This window comes from Cnephaeus nilssonii (genome assembly GCF_951640355.1).
Source record: "Cnephaeus nilssonii genome assembly, chromosome: 21".
NCBI lineage: Eukaryota > Metazoa > Chordata > Mammalia > Chiroptera > Vespertilionidae > Cnephaeus > Cnephaeus nilssonii.
In genome coordinates, this window is record NC_137092.1 from 11103374 (window position 1) to 11125433 (window position 22060).

General features: G+C 50.3%; 1 protein-coding gene across 1 annotated transcript; it reads left to right on the forward strand.

The window, feature by feature from the left end:
• Window positions 1-2241: 2241 nt before the first annotated feature.
• HMGCS2 (3-hydroxy-3-methylglutaryl-CoA synthase 2) lies at window positions 2242-19382 on the forward strand. The gene is made up of 10 exons (XM_079760444.1): window positions 2242-2374; window positions 4184-4638; window positions 7376-7501; window positions 8072-8236; window positions 10531-10696; window positions 12869-13039; window positions 14334-14440; window positions 14857-14982; window positions 16483-16594; window positions 18808-19382. The coding sequence occupies exons 1-9, from the start codon at window positions 2265-2267 to the stop codon at window positions 16587-16589; spliced, it is 1533 nt and encodes a 510-aa protein (XP_079616570.1). The 5' UTR covers window positions 2242-2264; the 3' UTR covers window positions 16590-16594; window positions 18808-19382.
• The last annotated feature ends 2678 nt before the right edge of the window (window positions 19383-22060 follow it).

Here is a 22060-nt window from a genome sequence, read left to right on the forward strand (position 1 = left end):
TTTAAACTCTTGGTGTGTCGGTTTCCAGAAATTCTGTTTCCTATGGTATGTGTCCTTCCGTGTGCTGTCTTCCTTTTGCAGTCTTCAGAGTGTTGCTATGTTGGCGCCTGCCGTCTTGTTCTGGGGCGGGGGGCAATTGGCCACTCTCTGGTGCTGTGTGTTGGGTAAGCGCTGAAGGCCTGGCCCTGGTAGGTGTGTATTTCGGGGCGGGGGGGTCCTCAGGGAGAGCCCCAGACATTGCCTAAGCCCTGTGGACCATCCCTGTTTGCTGCCACGTCACCAGGAGACACCCCTGACCAAGGCTTCACAGAAACCATGGCCCCAGGAGAATATTGCCGGGCCATCCATTGGGGGCGGGGGGGGCGGGGGGGGATTGAGAATGGAGGTTTGTTACAGGGATCGGCAGAGTGTGATTGGTCAATCTGCAAGTCTGTGCCTGCACTGGGCACCAGGGAAGGGCTTTTACAATGTCCCTCCTCCCACTGCCCCCTCCAGCCATCCTCCACCCCAGGCTCCACCCCCCTTCCAGCCTCATCCCTGCCTCCGTCCCATCCCCATCTAGGGCATCCTTCAGACTCCTCAGGGACTTCTCACAGCTTTTCAAACAAAAAGGCTTCCCATTCATGCTTTACTTATTTTTCTAGTGCTTTCTGGGTTGATTTGGGAAGAAGCATTCCAACAGCCCTAGTGCCAAGTAAAAAAAAAAAAAAAAAGGTTTGACGTGATAAAAATACTATGCAAATTATAAGGATGCCAATTATCTATCAAGAAAATTCTGAGCCCTCAAAAAAAAAGCAAAGGCGGTTGCTCATGTAAATTGTTTACTTTGTGGCTTATTCTTTGTTATTGACAGACGATGACTGTGAGCACATACTGTGTTTCCAACTGTTTGAATGTGTGGGAAGGTGAAAGCTGACAATAAAGGCCAGGGAAGGGGTGACAGGTGATGCCAGGCTGCTTCCTTGAGAATCACTGTGTCTTCCCTGGGCAAACATGGCACCCTCCCTCCGTGGGTCTGCACCTCGTCTCGCTAAGCTTTGTTCCCTGCATGGTATCATAAGCACCAGGCCACACCTGGGCTGGTGAAAACGGAGAGGCAGCAAAACACCCACTGCCCCGTGGTGTTCTTCTGAGAAATTCAATCAGACTCCACACCCTTTCCCCTACTTTTCTCAGGACCTTTCACTTAATTAGATAACCATCTAATCAGATTACCTACAAGCCTCAGACTCCTCCCTCACTAAACTGTGGGTCTGAACTGTCGCCCCAGGCAATCACAAAAGGCAAGTCCTGCCAAGTAAGAGATTGGTTAACCACTAACCAAACCCCGGCACCGTCAGTGCTTCCCTCCCACAGCAGAATCTGCAAGTGAGTGCAGGAAAGAGCCAGATCGGGGGTGGGGGTGGGGGTGGGGGTGGGGGTGCAGCGTTGAGAGCCAGGCCTGCGGTGGGGCCCCAGATGTGTGGCGGCAAATGCAGAGCGAATCAGTCAGTACATTGTGGTGTTTTTCTTCAGCCACGTTTAGCGGCTCAGATACAGGCACACACACCTGGCTCACAGATTTGATCCCCAGCTGGGGCGATGGGTGTTTCTCTCTCACACTGATGTTTCTCTCTCTCTTCCTCTCCATTCCTCTTTCTCTAAAGTCAATAAAAACATATCCTCAGGTGAGGATTAAAAAAAAAAAGATAGGAAAAGTTGAGCGGGCTCCACACCCTTGCCGATGCTAGCCCTTTGCCTATGTGCCAATACCCACTGGCAACTACACAAAGGGCTACTATTTAAAGATTCATTCCTTTGGGTTTTGAAATATTTTTCTTATTATGCACATTATCCATTAAAATAATAACAGCTCGCTCCACAGAGAGCATTCTGGGCCACCAAGTGAGAGGGACTCAGGTGAGGAGCCAGGGTCCGAGACAGGCCAGGTGGTTACCTTAGGACGCGGTACCAGGAGCATCAGACCCTGCGAGGCGGCTGGGCACCCATCAGGCTGCCCCAGAGCCCGAGAAAGGAGGGATCGGAGCTACCTACCCTCTCCTGCACATGCCCGGCAGCAGGACGACTCCCTGCATGTGGGAGGGTGTTTTCCTCTGACTCGCTGCTGCGCTGAGACCTTTGGCCCAGTTTAGGCAGCCAGCTGAGCCCTGATACGCAGGGGCGTGACCTCCGGGGGCAGCAGTCTGGGGCTCTATAAAGCCGGATGGGGCACCTCTCCCCAGGACTGGCTGTGAACTGCTGGCTCTCTGCTCGCTCCTCTGAAAATGCAGCGGCTGCTGACTCCCGCCAAGCGGGTCTTGCAACTGACGAGGGTGCTCCAGGGAGCACCTGCCATGCTTGCCCGCCTTCTCCCCGCCGCCGCCGCGCATCACAGGTGAGTCCGCGGCTCCCAGGGACTGTCCAGCTCACTCTCAGGGTCGTGTCCCGGAGCCAGCAGAAGGTAGGCAGAGGGCCCGCCTCAAGGAAAAGCTCACAGAACCCAGGTCAGAGGTTGGCAAGGCTTGTGCACAGTCTTAGCTACGCAAGTTAACCTCTGGGGTCTGAGGTTCCTCATCTCTAAAGGGACAGCCCCTCCCAGCTGGAGTCCCAGCGTCTCAAACTCTGACACCTGCTGTTTGTGAATGAGGGCGTCTGTCACACCCTCAGCACCGGGGCCCACAGCATTCTCTCCTCCACCGTACCCACCTTTTTGTTGTTGTTGTTGTTGTTGTTAATCCTCACCCAAGAATATTTTTCCAATTGATTTTTAGAGAGAGTAGAAAGGAGAGCGAGAGAGAGAGGAACATCGATGTGACAGAGACACATTGATTGGTTGCTTCCCGCACACGCCCCAACCGGGGCCAGGGATTGAGCCTGCAACCAAGGGGCATGCCCTTGACCGGAATCAAACCTGGACCCTTCGGTCTGCAGGTCGACGCTCTGTCCCCTGAGCCAAACCAGCAAGGGCCACCGTCCCCACCTTTGCCCACAGCCCCTGCCAAGACCTTCAGGATTCTGTGCCAACGGCCGTGTTAGCAAACCCAGCTGCTCCAAGTCACTGCAGCAAGATTCAAAAGGACCGAGGGTAGCAGGTGCTTTTCTCTGCCCTCTGATTGCATGAAAGGGCAAGAGGGGATGTAAAGATGTGTGTGCGCGTGCGTGTGCGTGTGCGTGCATGTGTGTGCACGTGCGTGCAATCTGCTTGTGCGCAGAAGCACCTATGCTTCTCTCCTTTTCTTTGTGAACTCGCTCAGTCTGGCCCAAGTCTCCCAGCATGGATGGTGACACAGCTACAGCCAGTCCCCCAGGACCCCGAAGCCACCCTGCACCCTGGAAGTAGCCCTTTCTTTCCTGCCACTTGCACACTGCATTCTCTGGGTGCTCCAGGAAACGACTTTGGTCTGGTGCCTCCCCTTGCCTGGCACCGGGGAGTCTGGGAGGATGGGTGTGTGGGGCAGGTGACACGCTCTAGCCTTCTTATTTTCTTTTGGACTCTCCACCATCGTCCACACGCTTCCCCATCCCCCTTCTCCTCCCCTCTCCTCCCCCGTGTACAGGTCCAATGTCCCAGCTCCGAATGCTCAGAATGTCGCCTGTTTTGGTGTTTGCGAGTGAGGGACTGACGTGGGCCGGCTTGTTTCAATAAGCAGCATTTGGCCGCCCACCAAGAAACCAGCCTCAGTCCTCACCAACCTGCCCCTCCTGCTGACGTTCTTGGGCCAAGATCTTGGCATCCTCGGCCACATTGGCCTTGTCGGTATATTCACAGCGAATCCCCACTCTCCGGGGCCTGAGCAGCATTACGAATCTTCTCTATGGGGTTCTTTTTCCTAGTTGTCTATCCGCCCTAATCCAACCCGCACGGCTCTAGAGGCAGCCTAAGAGCTCCTCCCATCTCAGATGCGCTTCGCTGCCTTTAACACCAAGGAAGACGTGTGCCTGCCACCTCGTGGTCCCCGCCTGCTTTTTCTCAGGTGTCGTCTCCCTCCGCCCTTCACTCTCCACTCCAAGTACCCTTCCCTGTTCAATCACCCCACCCCCCGCCCCCGTGGCCTCTGCCCTTGACCGGGAATCGAACTTGCAACCTCCTGGTGCACAGGACGACGCCCAACCAACTGAGCCACACCAGCCAGGACTGTATTGTTTTTTTGAGGAAACTGGCTAGAGACCATCAGTGGGATTTTGATTGTTATTTCCCCTGCAGGTTTTCTACATTCCCTGCTGTCCCCTTGGCCAAAACGAATACGTGGCCAAAGGATGTGGGCATCCTGGCCCTGGAGGTGTATTTCCCAGCCCAATACGTGGACCAAACCGACCTGGAGAAGTATAACAACGTGGAAGCAGGGAGGTACACGGTGGGCTTGGGCCAGACCCACATGGGCTTCTGCTCCGTCAAGGAGGACATCAACTCCCTGTGCCTGACGGTGGTGCAGCAGCTGATGGAGCGCACGAAGCTCCCCTGGGACTCGGTGGGCCGGCTGGAAGTGGGCACGGAGACCATCATCGACAAGTCCAAGGCTGTCAAAACAGTGCTCATGGAGCTCTTCCAGGACTCGGGCAACACGGACATCGAGGGCATCGACACCACCAACGCCTGCTACGGGGGCACCGCCTCCCTCTTCAACGCGGCCAACTGGATGGAGTCCAGCTCCTGGGATGGTACGTGCTGCCGGAGGTCTTATGTAAGAGAGGGGCTGGGGTTGGAGGCTGAACACTCAGCGGTTTTTTGTTTGTTTTGTTTGTTGAAAATATATTTGTATTGATTTCAGAGAGGAAGGGAGAGGGAGAGATAGAAACAATCGTGATGAGAGAGAATCATTGATCGCCTGCCTCCTGCATGTTCCACACGGGATCGAGCCCGCAACCTGGGCATGTGCCCAGACTCAGAATCAAGCCATGATCTTCTGGTTCATAGGTTGACGCTCAACCACTGAGCCATGCCAGCCGGGCTTCTTATCTTTTTTTTTATGAAAGTAATTGAAAATTGTACTTAAAAAACATTACACATACACAAAAGTGTGTAAAGTGATAAAAAGAAAAGTTCCCTTTGGACGCCTTATTACCACTTTTTAGAATTTAACTGTTTCTGTGAATTCTTCCAGGTTTTTCCTATGTCCCTGCAAGTACAACTTATCTATTCAGTTTTTGTTTTTAACATTATACATATGTCATGTATAATATCTCTATGATGTCCTCGGGGTCATTCTATATCAATATACATAAGGTCTGCTCTGCTCTTTTAAAAGCTACATAATATGCTATTCGTCAATGTGCCGAACTTTACTGAATTAGCCCATGTTGACAGATATTTAGATTGTTGCAAGTTTTGTGCAATTATCGATCCTGTTTTCTTGAGTGTTGTACAAGTTTTGCATGCTTGTGATAATGTGTGGTAAGACCAGATTTCTAGACATGGAATTGCAGGATATGCTGTGTTGTGTTGGTTTAAGAGATTAATAGAATGTGCCCAATTGCTCTTCAAAATGTACTAAAGTACATTTCTACGATACATATTATCGAACTTTCTAATCTTTGTCAATATTATAAGTAAAATAATAGTGTCATTGATTTGCCTTTTTTTCATTATGAGAACTTCAATATTTTTTGATATTTATTGGCCATTTCCCTATTATATTCTTTGTCTTTTTTAAAAAAATATATTTTATTGATTTTTTACAGAGAGGAAGAGAGAGGGATAGAGAGTTAGAAACATTGATGAGAGAGAAACATCGACCAGCTGCCTCTTGCACACTCCCTACTGGGGATGTGCCCGCAACCAAGGTACATGCCCTTGACCGGAATCGAAACCTGGGACCCTTGAGTCCGAAGGCCAATGCTCTATCCACTGAGCCAAACCGGTTTCGGCTTCTTTGTCTTTTTTACGAGACTTTTTATAAAAGAAGAAAAATAGCCTTTTGTTGGTTATAAGTATTGTAAATACTTCCCCAGTTTGTTTCTGATTGAAGATTTTAATTTTTACATGGTGAGATTTACTGATTTTTTTTTCCTTAATGGCTTCTAAATACAGATAGATTATAGATAGATAGATAGATAGATAGATAGATAGATAGATAGATAATAGATAGGTGATAGATAGATAGATAGATAGATAGATAGATAGATAGATAGATAGATGATAGATAGAGATAGAGATAGAGACAACGATATAGACATAGACATATAGATATTTGGGGGAAATAATTTTTTGTAGGGATCAGAGTTGGCGTTGTTATAGTTCTTAAGAGAAGGCCCTCGGGTTTCAGTGAATTTGGCTTGAATCCTGACTGAATCCTTATTGTGCCATTATTAGCTGTGTGGCTCTGGACAGTGACTTAAGTGCTTCAGGCCCCAAATATCCAGCCCTGGAATAAATCCTAGGGGCTTCCTTACGGAGCAGATAGAATGCTAAATTTACTGCCACGTGTCCCCTGAAGCTCAAGTTTGGTGTGCTTTTTGGGGTGGGGAAAGGGGGGCAGTACTATCAGATGAAAATGGAACAAATAATAGTCAAGACAACAATTATTCACTGAGTAATAGTCTCACTATCATAGAGGTAGTCACTATGATCATCTACATTACATGTGGTTCCTCAACATAAATCCCTTTCCCAAATAAAAATACTATCAAGTTGTCAGAGCACATGGCTTAGGATCCAGACAGAACCGGGCTGGAATATCCAATGCCGTATTCACTAGGGGTGAGACCTTAGCAGGTTACTTGGTCTCTCTGGAAGGCAGTGTCTTCCTCTGTGCGTGTAGATGTTCTCTGCCTCATTGGATGGCTGTCAGGATTCTTTGAGGATAACTGATGTCTAGCTAGTCTTTCCAATGTTAGTTTCCCTCCCTACCCCTTGGCTCTTGACGGGAAGGAATTTCAGCCACAGAGTGCTGAAGGGGACGGGTACCAAGCTCAATGAACTCCAAAAGTGCCAATTAATAAATTGCTCATTGAATTCAGGAACAGAATTCTGAAAAACTGAGCGTTTTACAGCTAGAGCACCTGGACCATGGGGTCCTCAAACTTTTTAAACAGGGGGCCAGTTCACTGTCCCTCAGACCGTTGGAGGGCCGGACTATAGTTTTAAAAAAAAACTATGAACAAATTCCTATGCACACTGCACATATCTTATTTTGAAGTAAAAAAACAAAACGGCGAAAACACCCGCATGTGGCCCGCGGGCCGCAGTTTGAGGATGCCTGACCTGGACACTGAGTTTTGACTTTGCATTTCAAATGTGTCACAATGGGTTTCATAGAACCCAAGCTCCCGGGGCGGGGATTTCTGGTTTTGTCTGCCAGTCTATCTCCAACACCGAAAATCGTGCCTGGCACACGGGAGGCGCTCCGTCTACTGAGACTTGATGGTGATGATACTTACTTCTGGTCTCTCACTACAGGTCGCTATGCCATGGTGGTCTGTGGAGACATCGCAGTGTATCCCAGCGGCAACGCCCGCCCCACAGGGGGGGCCGGAGCCGTGGCAATGCTGATCGGGCCCGAGGCCCCGCTGGTGCTTGAGAGAGGTTTGTAGTAACCTGCAGATGCGTGGTACCCGAACACTGTGCACGGCACGGCCGAAGGCATAGCTCCTGACCCCAGATGGGCCTGGCGTACCTACTGTGCAGGGCTGACGGGTGGATTTGAGGATGCCACTTGCCGTCTAACTGGGGTTTGGGGAGCAGAGGGCAGGGAGAAAGGGATGAGAGGGACTGGGGGGTTTCAGCTTTTGCACCATCACACGTTGGGAGAGGGATGCGTGGAATAAATGCTGGTGATGCTGTTAACAAGGACGTACGCTGGCCATTGAAGATGAGAGATGACTATTGGGTGGAAAGGAAGAATTTCCTTTGAGACGTTTGGCATCTCCTCCGGGGTTTGTTAAGCCCATACAGGCGTGGAAAGGGAAGCGTGAATCTCACTTACGTAAGAGCAACAAAATATTCTACTGCTTTGAACATGTGAGGGACGTTGAGTGGGCCTGAGCGTGGGCCTGAGACACATGGAGACCAGGAGGCTGGAAGAGTTCTCCCACCCTCCCTGCTCCACGCGGGCTGCTCTGTGCAGTCACTGAATCCCAGTGTGTGTCTTGCCAGGGCTTCGGGGAACCCACATGGAGAACGTGTACGATTTCTATAAACCAGATGGGGCTTCGGAATACCCACTGGTGGACGGGAAGCTCTCCATCCAGTGCTACATTCGGGCCTTGGACCGGTGCTACACAGTCTACCGCCAGAAAATCCAGAACCAGTGGAAACAAGGTATGGGGCTCCAAGGGCAGAAAGGGGGGCGCCCTGCACACGGGGCCAGAAGTTTGTCCTAAACGCTTCGGACAAGGCCTCGTCTCTCCTCGGAAAATGACCTCAAGAGGATTTGCTCGCCTGGCTGTGGTCACAGTTGGATTCCCGGTCAGGGCACATGCCCGGGTTTCTCGCTTGATCCCCAGAGCGGGCCTGTAGGAGGCAGCCAATTAGTGATTCTCTCTCATCATTGACGTTTCTTTCTTTTCTTTTTTTTTAATATACTTTATTGATTTTTTTTACAGAGAAGAAGGGAGAGGGATAGAGAGTTAGAAACATCGATGAGAGAAACATCGATCAGCTGCCTCCTGCACACCCTCTACTGAGGATGTGCCCGCAACCAAGGTACATGCCCTTGACTGGAATCGAACCCAGGACCCTTCAGTCTGCAGGCCGACTCTCTATCCACTGAGCCAAGCCAGTTAGGGCATCATTGACGTTTCTATCTCTCTCTCCCTCTCCCCCTCTGAAATCAATTTAAAAAAAAATTTTTTTAAAGAGAATTGTTTCATGTCCTCTTCTTCTTACACCTTCCCTGGGACCATGCTCAAGTCCAATGGGAAGTCATTCAGATTCAAGTATGATAATTGCCTCTAACTTGAGCTAAATAAACAATCTAGGCCAGTGGTCGGCAAACTCTTTAGTCAACAGAGCCAAATATCAACAGTACAATGATTGAAATTTCTTTTGAGAGCCCAATTTTTTAAACTTAAACTTCTTCTAATGCCACTTCTTCAAAATAGACTCGCCCAGGCCATGGTATTTTGTGGAAGAGCCACACTCAAGTGGCCAAAGAGCCGCATGTGGCCCGCGAGCCGCAGTTTGCCGACCACGGATCTAGGCCAAAGCCACCAGTATGAAACAAGCAGGTGTCAGCCACCTGGGGAGGGACTGGGATGAGTCTGAGTAGCCACATCCTGCTGGGCCCAGCATGTGTTGCTGCTGAAGTCAGGAGTGATTGGACTCTTGGCTGGTCGCTTGCCACCTTTTGAAGTCTGCTTGGTGTTGGAAAATCTTGCCTGTCTCTTCAGTATACTGTCATCAGGGATTTCCCCCAGGATGGTAGTGCTACAAGTTGACTTTATTTTCACCTTCAGTTTCTAGATGGTCCTCTAAAAAATATAGGTACTGCTTTCAAAATCAGAAAAGAAACAAATTTTATTTTAGAAACAATGAGAAATCTACTTTTATTTTTTTGTTAACCCTCACCTGAGGATATTTTTTCCATTGAGTTTTTTAGGGGGAATGAAAGAGAGAAGGGAGAGAGAGAGAGAGAGAGAGAAACACTGATGTGAGAGACACCTCGATTGGTTGCCTCCCACACGCACTCCGACCAACCCTGGAACAAACCTACAACTCCGGTACATGCCTTTGACTGGGAATCGAACCCACAACCCTGTGAGGACCAATGCTCTATCACTGAGCCACACCGGCCAGGGCAAGAGAAACCTACTTTTAAAAAATTAAAAAGGGTTCCTACCTGTTTAGCCATGCCCAGATGGGCACCTGCAAATGGCAGGTTTCAGTGAGGGAAGAGGCAAGTGCTGAAGCATCAGAGCATGGGTGCTGTCGGGGTGGCACCAGAAGCCACTTCTCGCCCCTCCCCCCTGCAGTGGGTGCAATGCCAGCTGCCCAGCTGCTCCCCACGGGTGAGGAGCCAACCTGGACCTCCGCCTCTGCCCATGCACTGCACGCCGCTGTTCGCTCATTGCTCCGCCTCCTCCCAGTTCTATGGCATTCTAATTTTACTCCAGAGTCTCACGTGGGATCTGAACACGCTGCCTGGGAGTCAGCACTAATTCGTAGACTTCCCCCTAAGGGCAGAGGGTGCACTGCCCTTCTCTTCAAGTGAGAGAAACTGTCTGAAGTGTAGAGTGAGAGACATCGGAAGAGGAATCCAGAGCCAACCGTTTTCGAGCTGTGACCTTGGCCACATAACTTAACTTAGTATTTTGTAGGCACTGTTTCCTCCTCCTGACAAGAGAGAAAATTATAGGACACAAGGTTGATGGGGAGGAATTCGCTTGCACACAGGTTGGCAATAGCAGACAGGAAGAATCTAGTTGTTTCTTTCCCTTCTTTCTGTGTAAGTAGGGTGTTTAGTTAAGTGCTTGCAAGGGGAAGGAGCAAACCTCAGGAGTGTTTGCTGGAGGCGGGGCCCGGCGTCCCTCGGCACAGTTAGATATTGGGGCAAAGGTCTAAGTGGCTTACCTATCTATCGTGTCACCTCCTTGTTTTCACACTTTCTCTCCCAGCTGGCAACGACCGAACCTTCACTCTGGATGACTTACAGTTCATGATCTTCCACTCACCCTTCTGCAAGTTGGTCCAGAAATCGCTGGCTCGCCTGATGTACAATGACTTCCTGTCGGCCAGCGGTGACACTCAGAGCAGCCACTACAAGGGGCTGGAGGCCTTCAGGTGAGTCTCTTTGTGGAGAGCCTAGAGGGTCAGGAGGGGTGAGGAAGGAGGAGGCTTCCTCGAGCCTTGAGTCTGGACCACCAGCCACGCCCGTGGAGAAAAAGGACACTCCTCCAACAATAGAAATGACACTAAGTCTTACATGGGTTAATGGGTTATTGTCCACATAGGATCCTCCACCTTTATCTCAGGAGCACAGGGAGTTTGCCAGCAACTTGGATCATTCTATCTAATAAAAGGGTAATATGCAAATTAACCATCACTCCGTCACAAATATAGTGGTGCCCATAGCCACAAGATGGCGGTGCCCAGTCCACTCAGCCCCACCGAAGTCCCCCAGTCCCAAGGGGGCAGCTGCTGAGAGCGGGCAGTGTGAGCGGCCTGGTGGAATGCTTGCTCGTCGCCGTGGCGATGAGGCAAGCATTCCACCCCGGTTGCAAATGGGCCTCTGGGCCGTGGAGAGCCTCTGGGCAGTGGGCGTGGAGCAGCCAGGCCCCACAGAGAGCTACTGGTGCACAGATGCATGCGCAGGGCTACTAGTAGGACTATAAGGAGCTTCAGAGAATAAGACAAAGGGGAAAGGGGGTGTGGCTATATCATTCAGTCAGTAAACATTCGATGAACGTCAGCTATGTGCCAGGCATCTTACTAAACTCTAGGGACACAGAAGCAAGTGTGACTCTATGCTCTCTGCCTAGAGGCTCTCACAGTTTGTATGGACAGAAACACCTAGAAACAATCCCAGTACAGGACAGCAACTCAGCCAGTGTCCACTCTAATTCTCACTCACCGTGGACTCCATCAATGTCTTGCTTGTTGCCTCAATTTCCCCATCTACAAAATCGAGATAGTCCAGCTCACCCTCTTAGAGGTCCATAAGGCAGGAAGAATGCCATTTATTGATGCATGATTCCAAGATATTTAAGAACAAAACGAATCTTCAATACGGAGGGTCCCCACTAGGAAGAGAACGTTGCCTTTCTTCTCGGTCACTGTTCAGGTGCTGTAATATGCCAGCAATATCTGCCCCTATTGCAAACGACTACTACCCCGCCACTAACAAAACACCAACATGAGCACAAACACCGCTTACGAGACCTGCTCCATGAAAAAAAATCAAACATACAAAGACAATAACCTAATATATTTAATATATGAAATCTCATCAATAATAAGATAAGCACTTTAGTAGAAAACTGAGCCAAGGATATGGATAAGGAATTTCCTCAAAAAAGAAGTGCACATAATCATATTTTTAAATGTGCATGCTCATTGGTAATAAAGTTGAACAGTTGCCATGTTCTTTGTGCAGCCTTTTTGAAATGTGAATGCCCAGAATTGACAAGGCTACGGGAAAATGGGCAATTAGTGGATATTGATACAAAGGTTTTAGGGAGTAATAGGAAAACAGGGAGTATATATAGGGCTTAACGATACGCATAGCTTCTGGCTCAGTGATTCCACGTGTTTAAAAGAACATGTAGGTTTTCTGAGTAGTGCTTTAACTAGTGAGGACAGGAACGGGAGATGGGCCAATGCAGGGCCAATGCTATCATGACCCATTCTTGCAGCCTTGATAATCGTGTTGTAGAAGGTGATCTATTGCCATGGTGGGGGGGGGGGGGGGGATCAGTTAAGGATGCGTGCTAAACAGAATATAAGAATGATATTATTTTCCAATAACCTGTATAAAAGTAGAGATAGATCCCACACAAAATATATGACCTAAGCGCTCTCTCTGAATGGTAGACTATTAGGGACATTTTCATCTTTGCACTTTTCTGTATTTCTAAATATTCTATAATAAAAACATGTGCCCCGAAAAGTAACAAAATGAACTGATGAACAGAATGGACCCAGAGTCATGGAAGCATGGAACAGAGTGCGGAATTTCAGAGGGAGGGTGGGGGAAAGAGGAGGTGGGTTGGAGGGAGTCAATGGGGGGAAAGGGACATATGTAATACTTTCAACAATAAAGAATTATTTTAAAAAACAAACAAAACAAAATGCATGTGCCCCGGAGTCTTCCCTCCAGAGCAGCAGTCGCCAACCAGTGGTCCGTGAGGTCCGAAAGGTTGGAGACCGCTGCTCCAGAGCGTTACTTCCCCTCCAGAGCTGCCTCCCTCCCCTCCTGGGGCTCTCACCCGGCCTGTTCCTCTGGCTGCCTCACAGGGGGCTAAAGCTGGAAGACACCTACACCAACAAGGACCTGGACAAAGCTCTCCTGAAGGCCTCTCTGGACACGTTCAACAAGAAGACCAAGGCCTCTCTTTACCTCTCCACGCACAATGGGAACACGTACACCTCCTCCCTGTATGGGTGCCTGGCCTCACTTCTGTCCCAGTGAGTACTGCGTCTGGCCCGCCTCCCCACCCACCCACGGCCTCAGCGGTCAACCACGCCTGGGTCCTCTTGTGGCTCAGAATTATTATTATTTTTTTTTTATGAAGGAAGGAAGAGAGGAAGGCAGGGAGGGAGTGAGGGAGGGGTGGAGGGAGGTGAAAAAAAATATTTTAAAGGTGTGTATAGGAGGTTTACTATCAATATTAAACAGTCATCTCCAAAGTGAAGTTCATGTATTATGTCCAGGGATGTGCAAGAGCTGCTCTATGCAGCAAGAAAATAGAGGAATTTTTATGCATGTTTTTATCTCCTCCACTTAAAATCTCTATACTTAGTAAAGATTCCTGGTTAAGAGAGTCTGGTTTTAGAGTCCACAACCTAGGTTCCAATCTCTTTACCACTTATTAACTTTGACCTTGGGAAAAGACTTAACCTCTGTGTGTCTCCCTTTCCCCATCTATAAAATATGTGCAACAACAATATATACCTTCTTGGGTTTTGATAAGTGTTTAATGTCGAAAGCAATTAGATCTGTAATAATGCTCAGCAGATGCTCAAATGTTAATTGTTATTTCTGTTGACATTCTATGTTGTGAGGTTTAGAAGGAAATACATGTACTATACATATAGTACATGCATATAATCTAGGAGATGCATGTATATAAACTTGGCGAAATTGGTGTGGCTCAGTGGTTGAGTGTCAACCCACCAACCAAGAGATCACTTGTTCGATTCCCAGTCAGGGCACATGCCCGGTTGCTGGCTCGATCCCCAGTCGGGGGCATGCAGGAAGCAGCTGATCGATGATGTTTCTCTCTCATCGATGTTTATCTCTCTATCCTTCTCCCTTCCTCTCTCCCTAAAAATCAACAAAAATATATTTTAAGATAAATAAACTTGGTGAAATTATTGCTAATGAGGGGATGAGAGCATTACCAGTCAATGCGGAAGCCTGCAGGTGAGTCCAGTGGTCTGGTCTCCACGCGGAGATGCGTTCAGAGTTCACTGAACTCACCGTGTCTTCAGGGGTGGGGAGAAGCTCCTTTGACACCCCGAAATTCCGTTATACGCCCTGTGCCTTCTGCACCTTGGATTTTAGCTGCTTCCTTCCTGGCATATTTTTCTCCTTCTGGGGCCCATCCCCAGAGTCAAAACGCCGCTCGTTGTGTGCGTACTGGGAACCCGTTCCCAGTGGCAAGAGGTGAACTAGACTGAGTTGTTAGGGCGGCTGTGCATGAGGAGCACAGAATACAATGCTGGTGTGTTTTCTGGGTTTTGGTTTCTTTCCCTGCAGTCACTCTGCCCAAGACTTGGCCGGCTCCAGGATCGGCGCCTTCTCCTACGGCTCAGGCTTGGCAGCAAGTTTCTTTTCATTTCGCGCCTCCCAGGATGCTTCTCCAGGTGAGTCCGTCTTTCTACCAGGAGCTTCTGGTAAGAGTCATCTGGTAAAAGAAACAGTGTCCTGCCTCACCGCCAAGGAGGCTCCCACCCTCCCCAAATAATGTGATTGAGAACAAAGGAAACCCCTAAGGGGATTCAAGCCGTGGAGCACGTTTGTCTAATGTGTGTATTGGAAGCTCCGCCCTGGAACAAAGGTAGCTGTGGGGAACCCAGGCAAGCTGGTCCAGCAAATAGTCCAGGTGAGAGGAACCATGGCTTGGTTGCCGCCGGTTAAAGAGAAGTGCTCCAAGCCACATGCAGGACACTGTCCCCCCAGGTGGGAGCTCCCACCGACCCTTGCTCTCCACTGGGCTGGTGGCTGGTAGCAGTGGCCATGACCGTGAAGCCGGTTTATCAGTCTTGCTTTTGCTTCCCAGGCTCCCCGCTGGAAAAGCTGGTGTCTAGTCTGTCAGACCTGCCCAAACGCCTGGCCTCCCGGAAGCGCATGTCTCCCGAGGAGTTCACGAAAATAATGGACCAAAGAGAACAATTCTTCCACAAGGGTAAGGAACGGGCAGGAAGAGAGAAGGAGAAGGCGATTTCTCTCCGAGTCCAGGCCGGAGGCTGAGAGCCAGGGATTCCTCAGGAGTCTAGCATACAGTGGGCCAAGGGGAAGGTGCCTCTGAGATATGACTGGGAGGAGATCTGTTAGGGGCCAAGGGGCAAGAATGGGGTGCGGGAGCAAAAGACAGAGCTGGGAAGAGGTAGCAGGCAGCACGTGGCTTCTCAGTATAGAATGTGGCTAACCACCAAAACGGGGTACGGAGCAGTGTAGCCCCATGCGAGCCAGATGTGTGGTCTTTGAAAATACCATCTGTGCAACAATTGAGAGAGCCCAGACTTTGGAGCTAGATATTCAAATTAAACTGGCCTGTGACACTCACCAGCTCTTTATCTTTGGGGAAATTATCGAACTTTTCTCAGTTGTCTCATTTCTAAAATCATGCCAACTCTGCCCGGCCGGTGTGGCTCAGTGGTTGAGAGTCAACCCATGAACCAGGAGGCCATGGTTTGATTCCCGGTCAGGGCACATGCCCAGGTTGGGGACTTGATGCGCAGTGAAGGGCATGCAGGAGGAAGCTGATTGATGATTCTCTCTCATCATTGATGTTTCTCTCATTCCCTCTCCCTTCCTCTCTCTGAAGTCAATAAAAACATAAAATAAAATCATGCCAATTTTGCAGAATTGCAAAACAAATTAAATGAGTGCATTAAAATAAGTTTTGAGCAAACTTGACTGTCTCCACCCAACTGCCCTCTTTCCCTACCAAACCTAAAAACACAATATGGCCCCACAAAGCAACAAAAGAAAAGTAAACTAAAGCTAGAGGTATGACTGCAGAGACCAGATGGTGATGTTAAAACCACAGTCACTGTATTTTCTGAAGCAAATCTTGAGATACATGGTTTGTACCGTGGTCTGAAACGGGGACCGAACCTATGGGATTTGGAATGTTCCAGAAAACCTAGGTGGAACTGCCGTCAGTCTTATCTGGAACAGGGGACATGATAGAGCAAAGGGGAAAAAAAACAAAACAATAAAAATAAAAATGGGACCTCCGAGATGAACATTCTTGGACAAAACTCTGAAATACTATCATAAATCCGGGCCAGAGAGCTTAGGGCGCAGAAGGAAGTGTCTAATAGGAAATGGAAAGCTCTGAGGTACACCTCAAGCTAAGTCCCAGTGACCCACAAAGCACATGATGACTGTGTCAATGGAGGAAGGCCGTGTGTACTGAAGGAGGAGGTCATACTCCTGTAATAAAATGTCTAATAGCCCAGCCTTACGGACCAGATCCTGTGGACTAGACTTTGGACTATCTCTGCTTCTGGTCCTCCTGCTGGTCCAGTGCTCTATTGGGCATATAGGTGACCTCGCGGCTCCTTGAACACAGCCTGGAGAGCGTCCCATGAAGCTGTAGGCGTCCCCTGTTACTATTTCCTCTTCCCCAGTCGCATATAGCTCGTTTTGAGTCTTGCCTCTTCTCCTTACTCCACAGTGAATTTCTCACCCCCTGCCGACACAACCAGCCTTTTCCCAGGCACCTGGTACCTGGAGAGAGTGGATGAGCTGTATCGCCGAAAGTATGCCCGGTGTCCGGTCTGAAGGTGGTGAGTGAAATGCGGCAGGGTTGTTGGCAGGAAGGGTTTCCTCTGGGAAACAGATGCAGTTCTGATGGTGTAACTAGGCCCGGGAGGGTTTGTAGCTCCCAAAATGGTCAGAGGTGGCGAGTTTGTACCATGAAGACCAAGAAAAACACGTAGGACTCTTTGCCCTGGAAAGCCCAGAGTGGGGGGGAGGGGGAGGGGCAGGCAAATTCTTAAATCTCAATGTAAAAAAGAGAGTCAACTTGCTTATCTGATCTGCGTATGCCAGGAAGCTTCCTAGAAGCTTCATAAAACGAAGTTAGCACCCTTACAGGGAAGCAGGCTGTGACCTTGAACCTATGGGATTCATTATTCCAAAGGGGCGAGATCAGCCCTCGATGGTTTTGCTCAGTGGATAGAGCGTCGGCCTGCGGACTGAGGGGTCCTGGGTTCAATTCCAGTCAAGGGCACATGCCCAGGTTGCAGGCTCGATCTCCAATAGGGGGCATGCAGGAGGCAGCCAATCAATGATTCTCATCATTGATGTTTCTATCTCTCTCTCTCCCTCTCCCTTCCTCTCTGAAATCAATAAAAATATATTTTTAAAAAAAACAGCAACAACAAAGGGGCGAGATCAGTCAGGAAAATGAATGCTTCAGAAAAGACACACACCAGTGTGGTAGGGACAGATTCATAAAGAACAGGATCTGAAGGAGAGAAGAGTTTAATGGAAGTGGACAGGGGCCAGAGGAGAAATGGGAGAAGTCTTTACGCTACTTTTTTTGTTGTTGTTAATCCTGACCTACGGATATTTTCCCATTGATTTTTTGAGAGAGTGGAAGGAAGGGGGAGAAACAGAGAGAGAGAGAGAGAGAGAGAAAGAGAGAGAGAGAGAGAGAGAGAGAGAGAGAGAGAGAAACATCAATGTGAGAGACACATCAATTGGTTGTCTCCCGTACACACGCCAACCAGGTCCGGGGATCAAGCTTGCAACCGAGGTACGTGCCCTTGACTGGAATCGAACCTGGGACCCTTCAGTCTGAGGGCCGATGCTCTATCCACTGAGCAAAACCAGCTAGGGCTTTTAAGCTACTTTTTTAAAGAAAAATCAAGTATTCGGATTCTTAGAGTTCATGGACCCAGATATCTGCCTTCAGTTTATCTGCCTTCCAAGTTGGTAAGATACGCAGAAGAGTGAGAAGCAATTTCTCTTATAGCCCATACATCTCAATAAACATGGTCCCACGCCCAAATACTTCCTCTATATTTTTCTGGGGTTTTTTTATTTATTCTTATTTTTGTATTGTTTCCTTCCTTTGGTAGATGAAGGGGGGAGAAGGAAAAGGTTAGCCAAGGGCAGGGTGTGGAATAGGAGACAGGAGGGAAAAGTCCAGGGATAAAGGAGATTGTGAGATAAAGCAGAAAACTGCAGGCTGGGGGGTGCCCCAGCTTACTCCCAGCCCTGCCAGCTGCTCAGTGGGGGGTCAGGGGGTCAGGGGCCAGGCGAGGAGGGTGGGGCTGCAGGCTGTGGTGAGAGGGCAGGCTCCGGGGGCAGGTTCACCAGAGGCTGACACTGCCAGGGAGGTGGGATGTTTGTTTGCTTGTTTGTTTGACATATGGTTCTTAAGGGAAAGTCAGTGGCAAAGAGGGGGCTGTTAAGCATGTCAAGCCAGTTCAGTCATGAGGAGGGGGAAGAGAGAGGCAGGGGAAGAAGGGAGGGCGGGAGGGAGGGAAAAAGAGAGACATTTGCGTTTTTCAAAGGTGTGTGGCGGAGAGACAATGACATTTGGGATTTTGAAGGGAGAATTTCAGGGTCCAGCCCCCTCCCTGTGCCTGTGAGAGAAAGCCGGCGCCCTGGACCTGCTCATGCCCGTCTCTCACCCGGGAATGAACCCACGCTAACGAGATCAGAGCTGAAGTAGGACTTGACATCAGGGCAGTGCTCGGCAAGCTCTTCGGGCCTCTGCACCTGCCCAGCCTGCTCGCCTCTCAGACAGACCGTGTCCGGGGGGCTCTGCCAGCCTCGGCCCCCGGCATTGGGCACGGGTCCCTGGGGCAGGCAGCAGGGCTTGGAGCTGGGGAGGGGAGCAGTGGAGCACCCCAGGCCTCGGGATGCAGTTAGGAGAGAGAGGCCCTGTGCAAAGCCCTGCCTCGGGCAAGAAGCAGGTACGGAGGGTGGGCGCCCGGGATGAGACTCGATGTTCAATGGCCTTGTTTTGCTTCTTTAAATCCCACAGCTCCACGGAGTGGGCCCTGGGACAAGTACGCTAGCACAGCTTTTGCCCACGAATCATGTAAAAACAAACCACCAACCACCCGCTCTTAGCTGGTAACTAGAATGGATTGGACACGCCGTCTCCGTCGGCCCTGGCCCTGTGGAGTGACAGCCCCCCTTCGGGGCCCCCCCTCCCCCCCGGGCCTTCTCCTGCCGCCTCACTGTCAGGCGCTGTGCGCTGTGGGCCGGGGCCCTTCGTGGGAAAGAGCGATGGAGGGAGGCCTAGCCAGACCTGCAACGTGGCAGATCCTCGTCTCCAGACCCAGATGACTTGTCTATCGTCTGTTATAGCTCTGTTTTTATTATTATTACATTCCTGTGCTGTTATATCTTTATTCTTTCTTCGGGTTTTCTGTGAATTTCTCAGTTTTATACCTGGTGCTCAGCTAATATAGCGCCATTAAAAAGATAGAGACGGGGGCGAGGGAGGGGTCGATGGCGTGGTGCTGGATAACTAGACTCGGGGGGTGATGACTTTTCAGTGTATACAGTTGTCGAATTCCAGTGCTGTACACCTGAAATGTATATAATCACGTAATAAAGGTTAAGGGCAAGAGAGGCAACCAGGCCCCAAAAGACACAAGCAAGAAAATAAAAAGAAATACTCAAGCCCTGGCTCAGTGATTGGAGCGCAGGCCGGCGCACTGAAAGGCCACTGGTTCAACTCCCGGTCAAGGCCACGTACCTGGGTTGCAGGTTAGATCCCCAGCTCAGTCCCGTGACTGCAGGAGGCAACCAATCGATTCTCTCACACTGATGTTTCTCTCTCTCTCTCTTCTCCCTTCCTCCCTCCCCTTCCACTCTCTATCTAAAAATTCATGGGAAAACTATCCTTGGGTGAGGATTAACAACATTAAATTAAATACTCAAAACAGAAAAGGAGGGAAGGATTCTTCTGTTTCCTGGAGAGAAGCCTGCCGGCCTCCTGGCTCCTGACCTGCCCCGGCACCTGCCCCCCAGCAGTGAACTGCTGAGCATGGTCTCCCCTCCTTTCTTTTCTCTGGGAGGTACAGGGAGACGAGGGCGGTGCAGCACCCAGGGTGGCCCAGCTTCCCCCCCTGAACCAGGACAGCCGCCCGGGAGAGCCAGCAGACAGGGGCCAGACAGGACTGTGAGAGCTTGTGGATCAAAGCTCCCGGCCTGGCCAGTGGCATCTGAACAAATAAGCACCGGAGGAGTGTGGGGCGCGGCTACAGCGTTTGGACAGGTCCAAGCCTTGGACTGCTGAGAGGGCACAGTCCTCTCGTGGCCACGTGCAAGTCCCAGCTTGGAGGGCAGAGCCTTCCCAGCACAATGATAGCCAACAGCTGTAGTTGTCAGCTTGAACCTGTGGTCCGAACACGTGGCCCCACGTGCCTGAGTGATATAGGCTGCAAGTAAACAAAGCTTGACCAGGTGCATGTAATTGAGTAGGATCAAACCCACGAGAATGTCGTAAACATCTTGACCACGCCCTTCCTTTGCCTCGTGGCATCGGCTATAAAATAAAGACACGGCTTGTAGTCCGTGGCGCTGTCCCTCCATCAGAGAGGCAGCGTCCCACTGAGACCCAGCTTTCATTCTCTTGTCTGTCTTTTCTAAGCCTTTCAGACGCCCCCACTCAGGTTCACCCTTGGCCCTGCCGGTGCGGCACAGAGGGGCGGGGGGGGGGGGGGGGCAAGTGGTGGTGGTGGTAATAGGTTACGTCTTAGTTCAAAAAAAAAACACCTTTGAAACCTAGCAGGAAACTTTCCCCCGGAGGACTGCTTGACCCCCTTGGGTGAGGGGACCGCTTTTTCCAGGACCCTCTTATAAAACAGCAACGGCTCAGGGAGGTGGGGGCTGAGCTGAGGCCAGGACTGGGGGGTGGACACCACGTTGCTGCCATTCATCATTTCCTTTTAGAAAGTTGCTTCTAAAAGCCACCCCAACAAGAGAGTGTTTCCTCCATGGGTGGGGAGGGGGGGTTGCTAGGAATAATGGGGCACTAGGCATGTGGGAAGATGTTGGGCCCGCCCACTTTGCTCTTTGCCTAAGGCTGTTCATTTCCCAGCAGGCACCAGAAAATCCAAGATAAACCCCAATTTGAGCCGCTAATCCAGCATCAGCTGACTCCCTCCCAGGGGCGCGTGCTGAACTTCGACTCTATTCCACCAGCTGTGGCTGCCCCTTAGCAGATCCTTCTGCTGACCCCCTGCTCCTGCTCCCTCGGCAAGCTGGTTGGGGGCCCTCAGTCTGGTTGGCATCCCTGGCAGACAATCGTTGCCTTTCCTGAGATCTCCCAAGTAGCGTCTTCCGTGCAAGAGGTTCTGTGTAAGACTGAGACCTGCTGTCAACTCAAAGGCACAGGAATAAAAAAATAAATTAAAAAAAAACAAGGTTCGCCACCTGCCTCAGGTACTCCCATAAGCTCTGTGCGCCAAAGTCAGAGCTGCTCAGTCAGGCCTGCTGTTCCGGGCCAGGCCCAGCCCCTCCAGGCCGCTACGGCGGCGAGGCGAGGACAGACCAGCTCTGAACTCCCTGCAGATGCCAGCACAGCGGTTAGCTGGTGGCGGTCCTGCCAACCTTTAGCTCAACCACAGCACAGAGGAGGCCCAAGGGGTGGGTTCGCTCCTGTCCGTGCCAATCAGATGCCCTGTGCCAGGCTTTAACCCCAGGCAGCAGTCTCAAAACCAGAAGCTACCGGGCACAGGGTAGAGACGCAGCATCCTTTCCTAACGGAAAAACCCTCAAAAGCTGAAAAACGTAGGATCAGGGAGTGAGTGCCGTTGTCATGTTTCATAAAAATCATCTTTTTAAAAAAAAAATCAAGTAATATACTATCCAGCCCATCCTGAGCTGGCTTTGTAAACACCTAATATTCTCATGCCCCGTCTCACACTTTCTGCCCCTGACGAAATCCTCCCCACACCTCAGAGAAACCGCCCCAGCTGAGTTGCCTCCTCCCCTGGACCCCACACAACTCATGGCACCTGCCGCGGCACTTTCTGCACTGCTCCCCGTGACCTGTGTGCGCTGCCCGCCCCCCCCCCCCCCCCCCCGCCCCCATGGAGACTTGTGGGGGAGAAGTCTGGGTTTACTGCTCCTCCTAGGCGGGTCACCTAGCCCAGTGTCTGGCACATAACGCTGCATATATTCATTAATATGCACGTGTAGTTCCAGATGGAAGGGATCTGAAACGCCAAGCTTTGTTCCTGTGAAAATGCCTGAGACAGGAGTATCCACACCCAGGCATG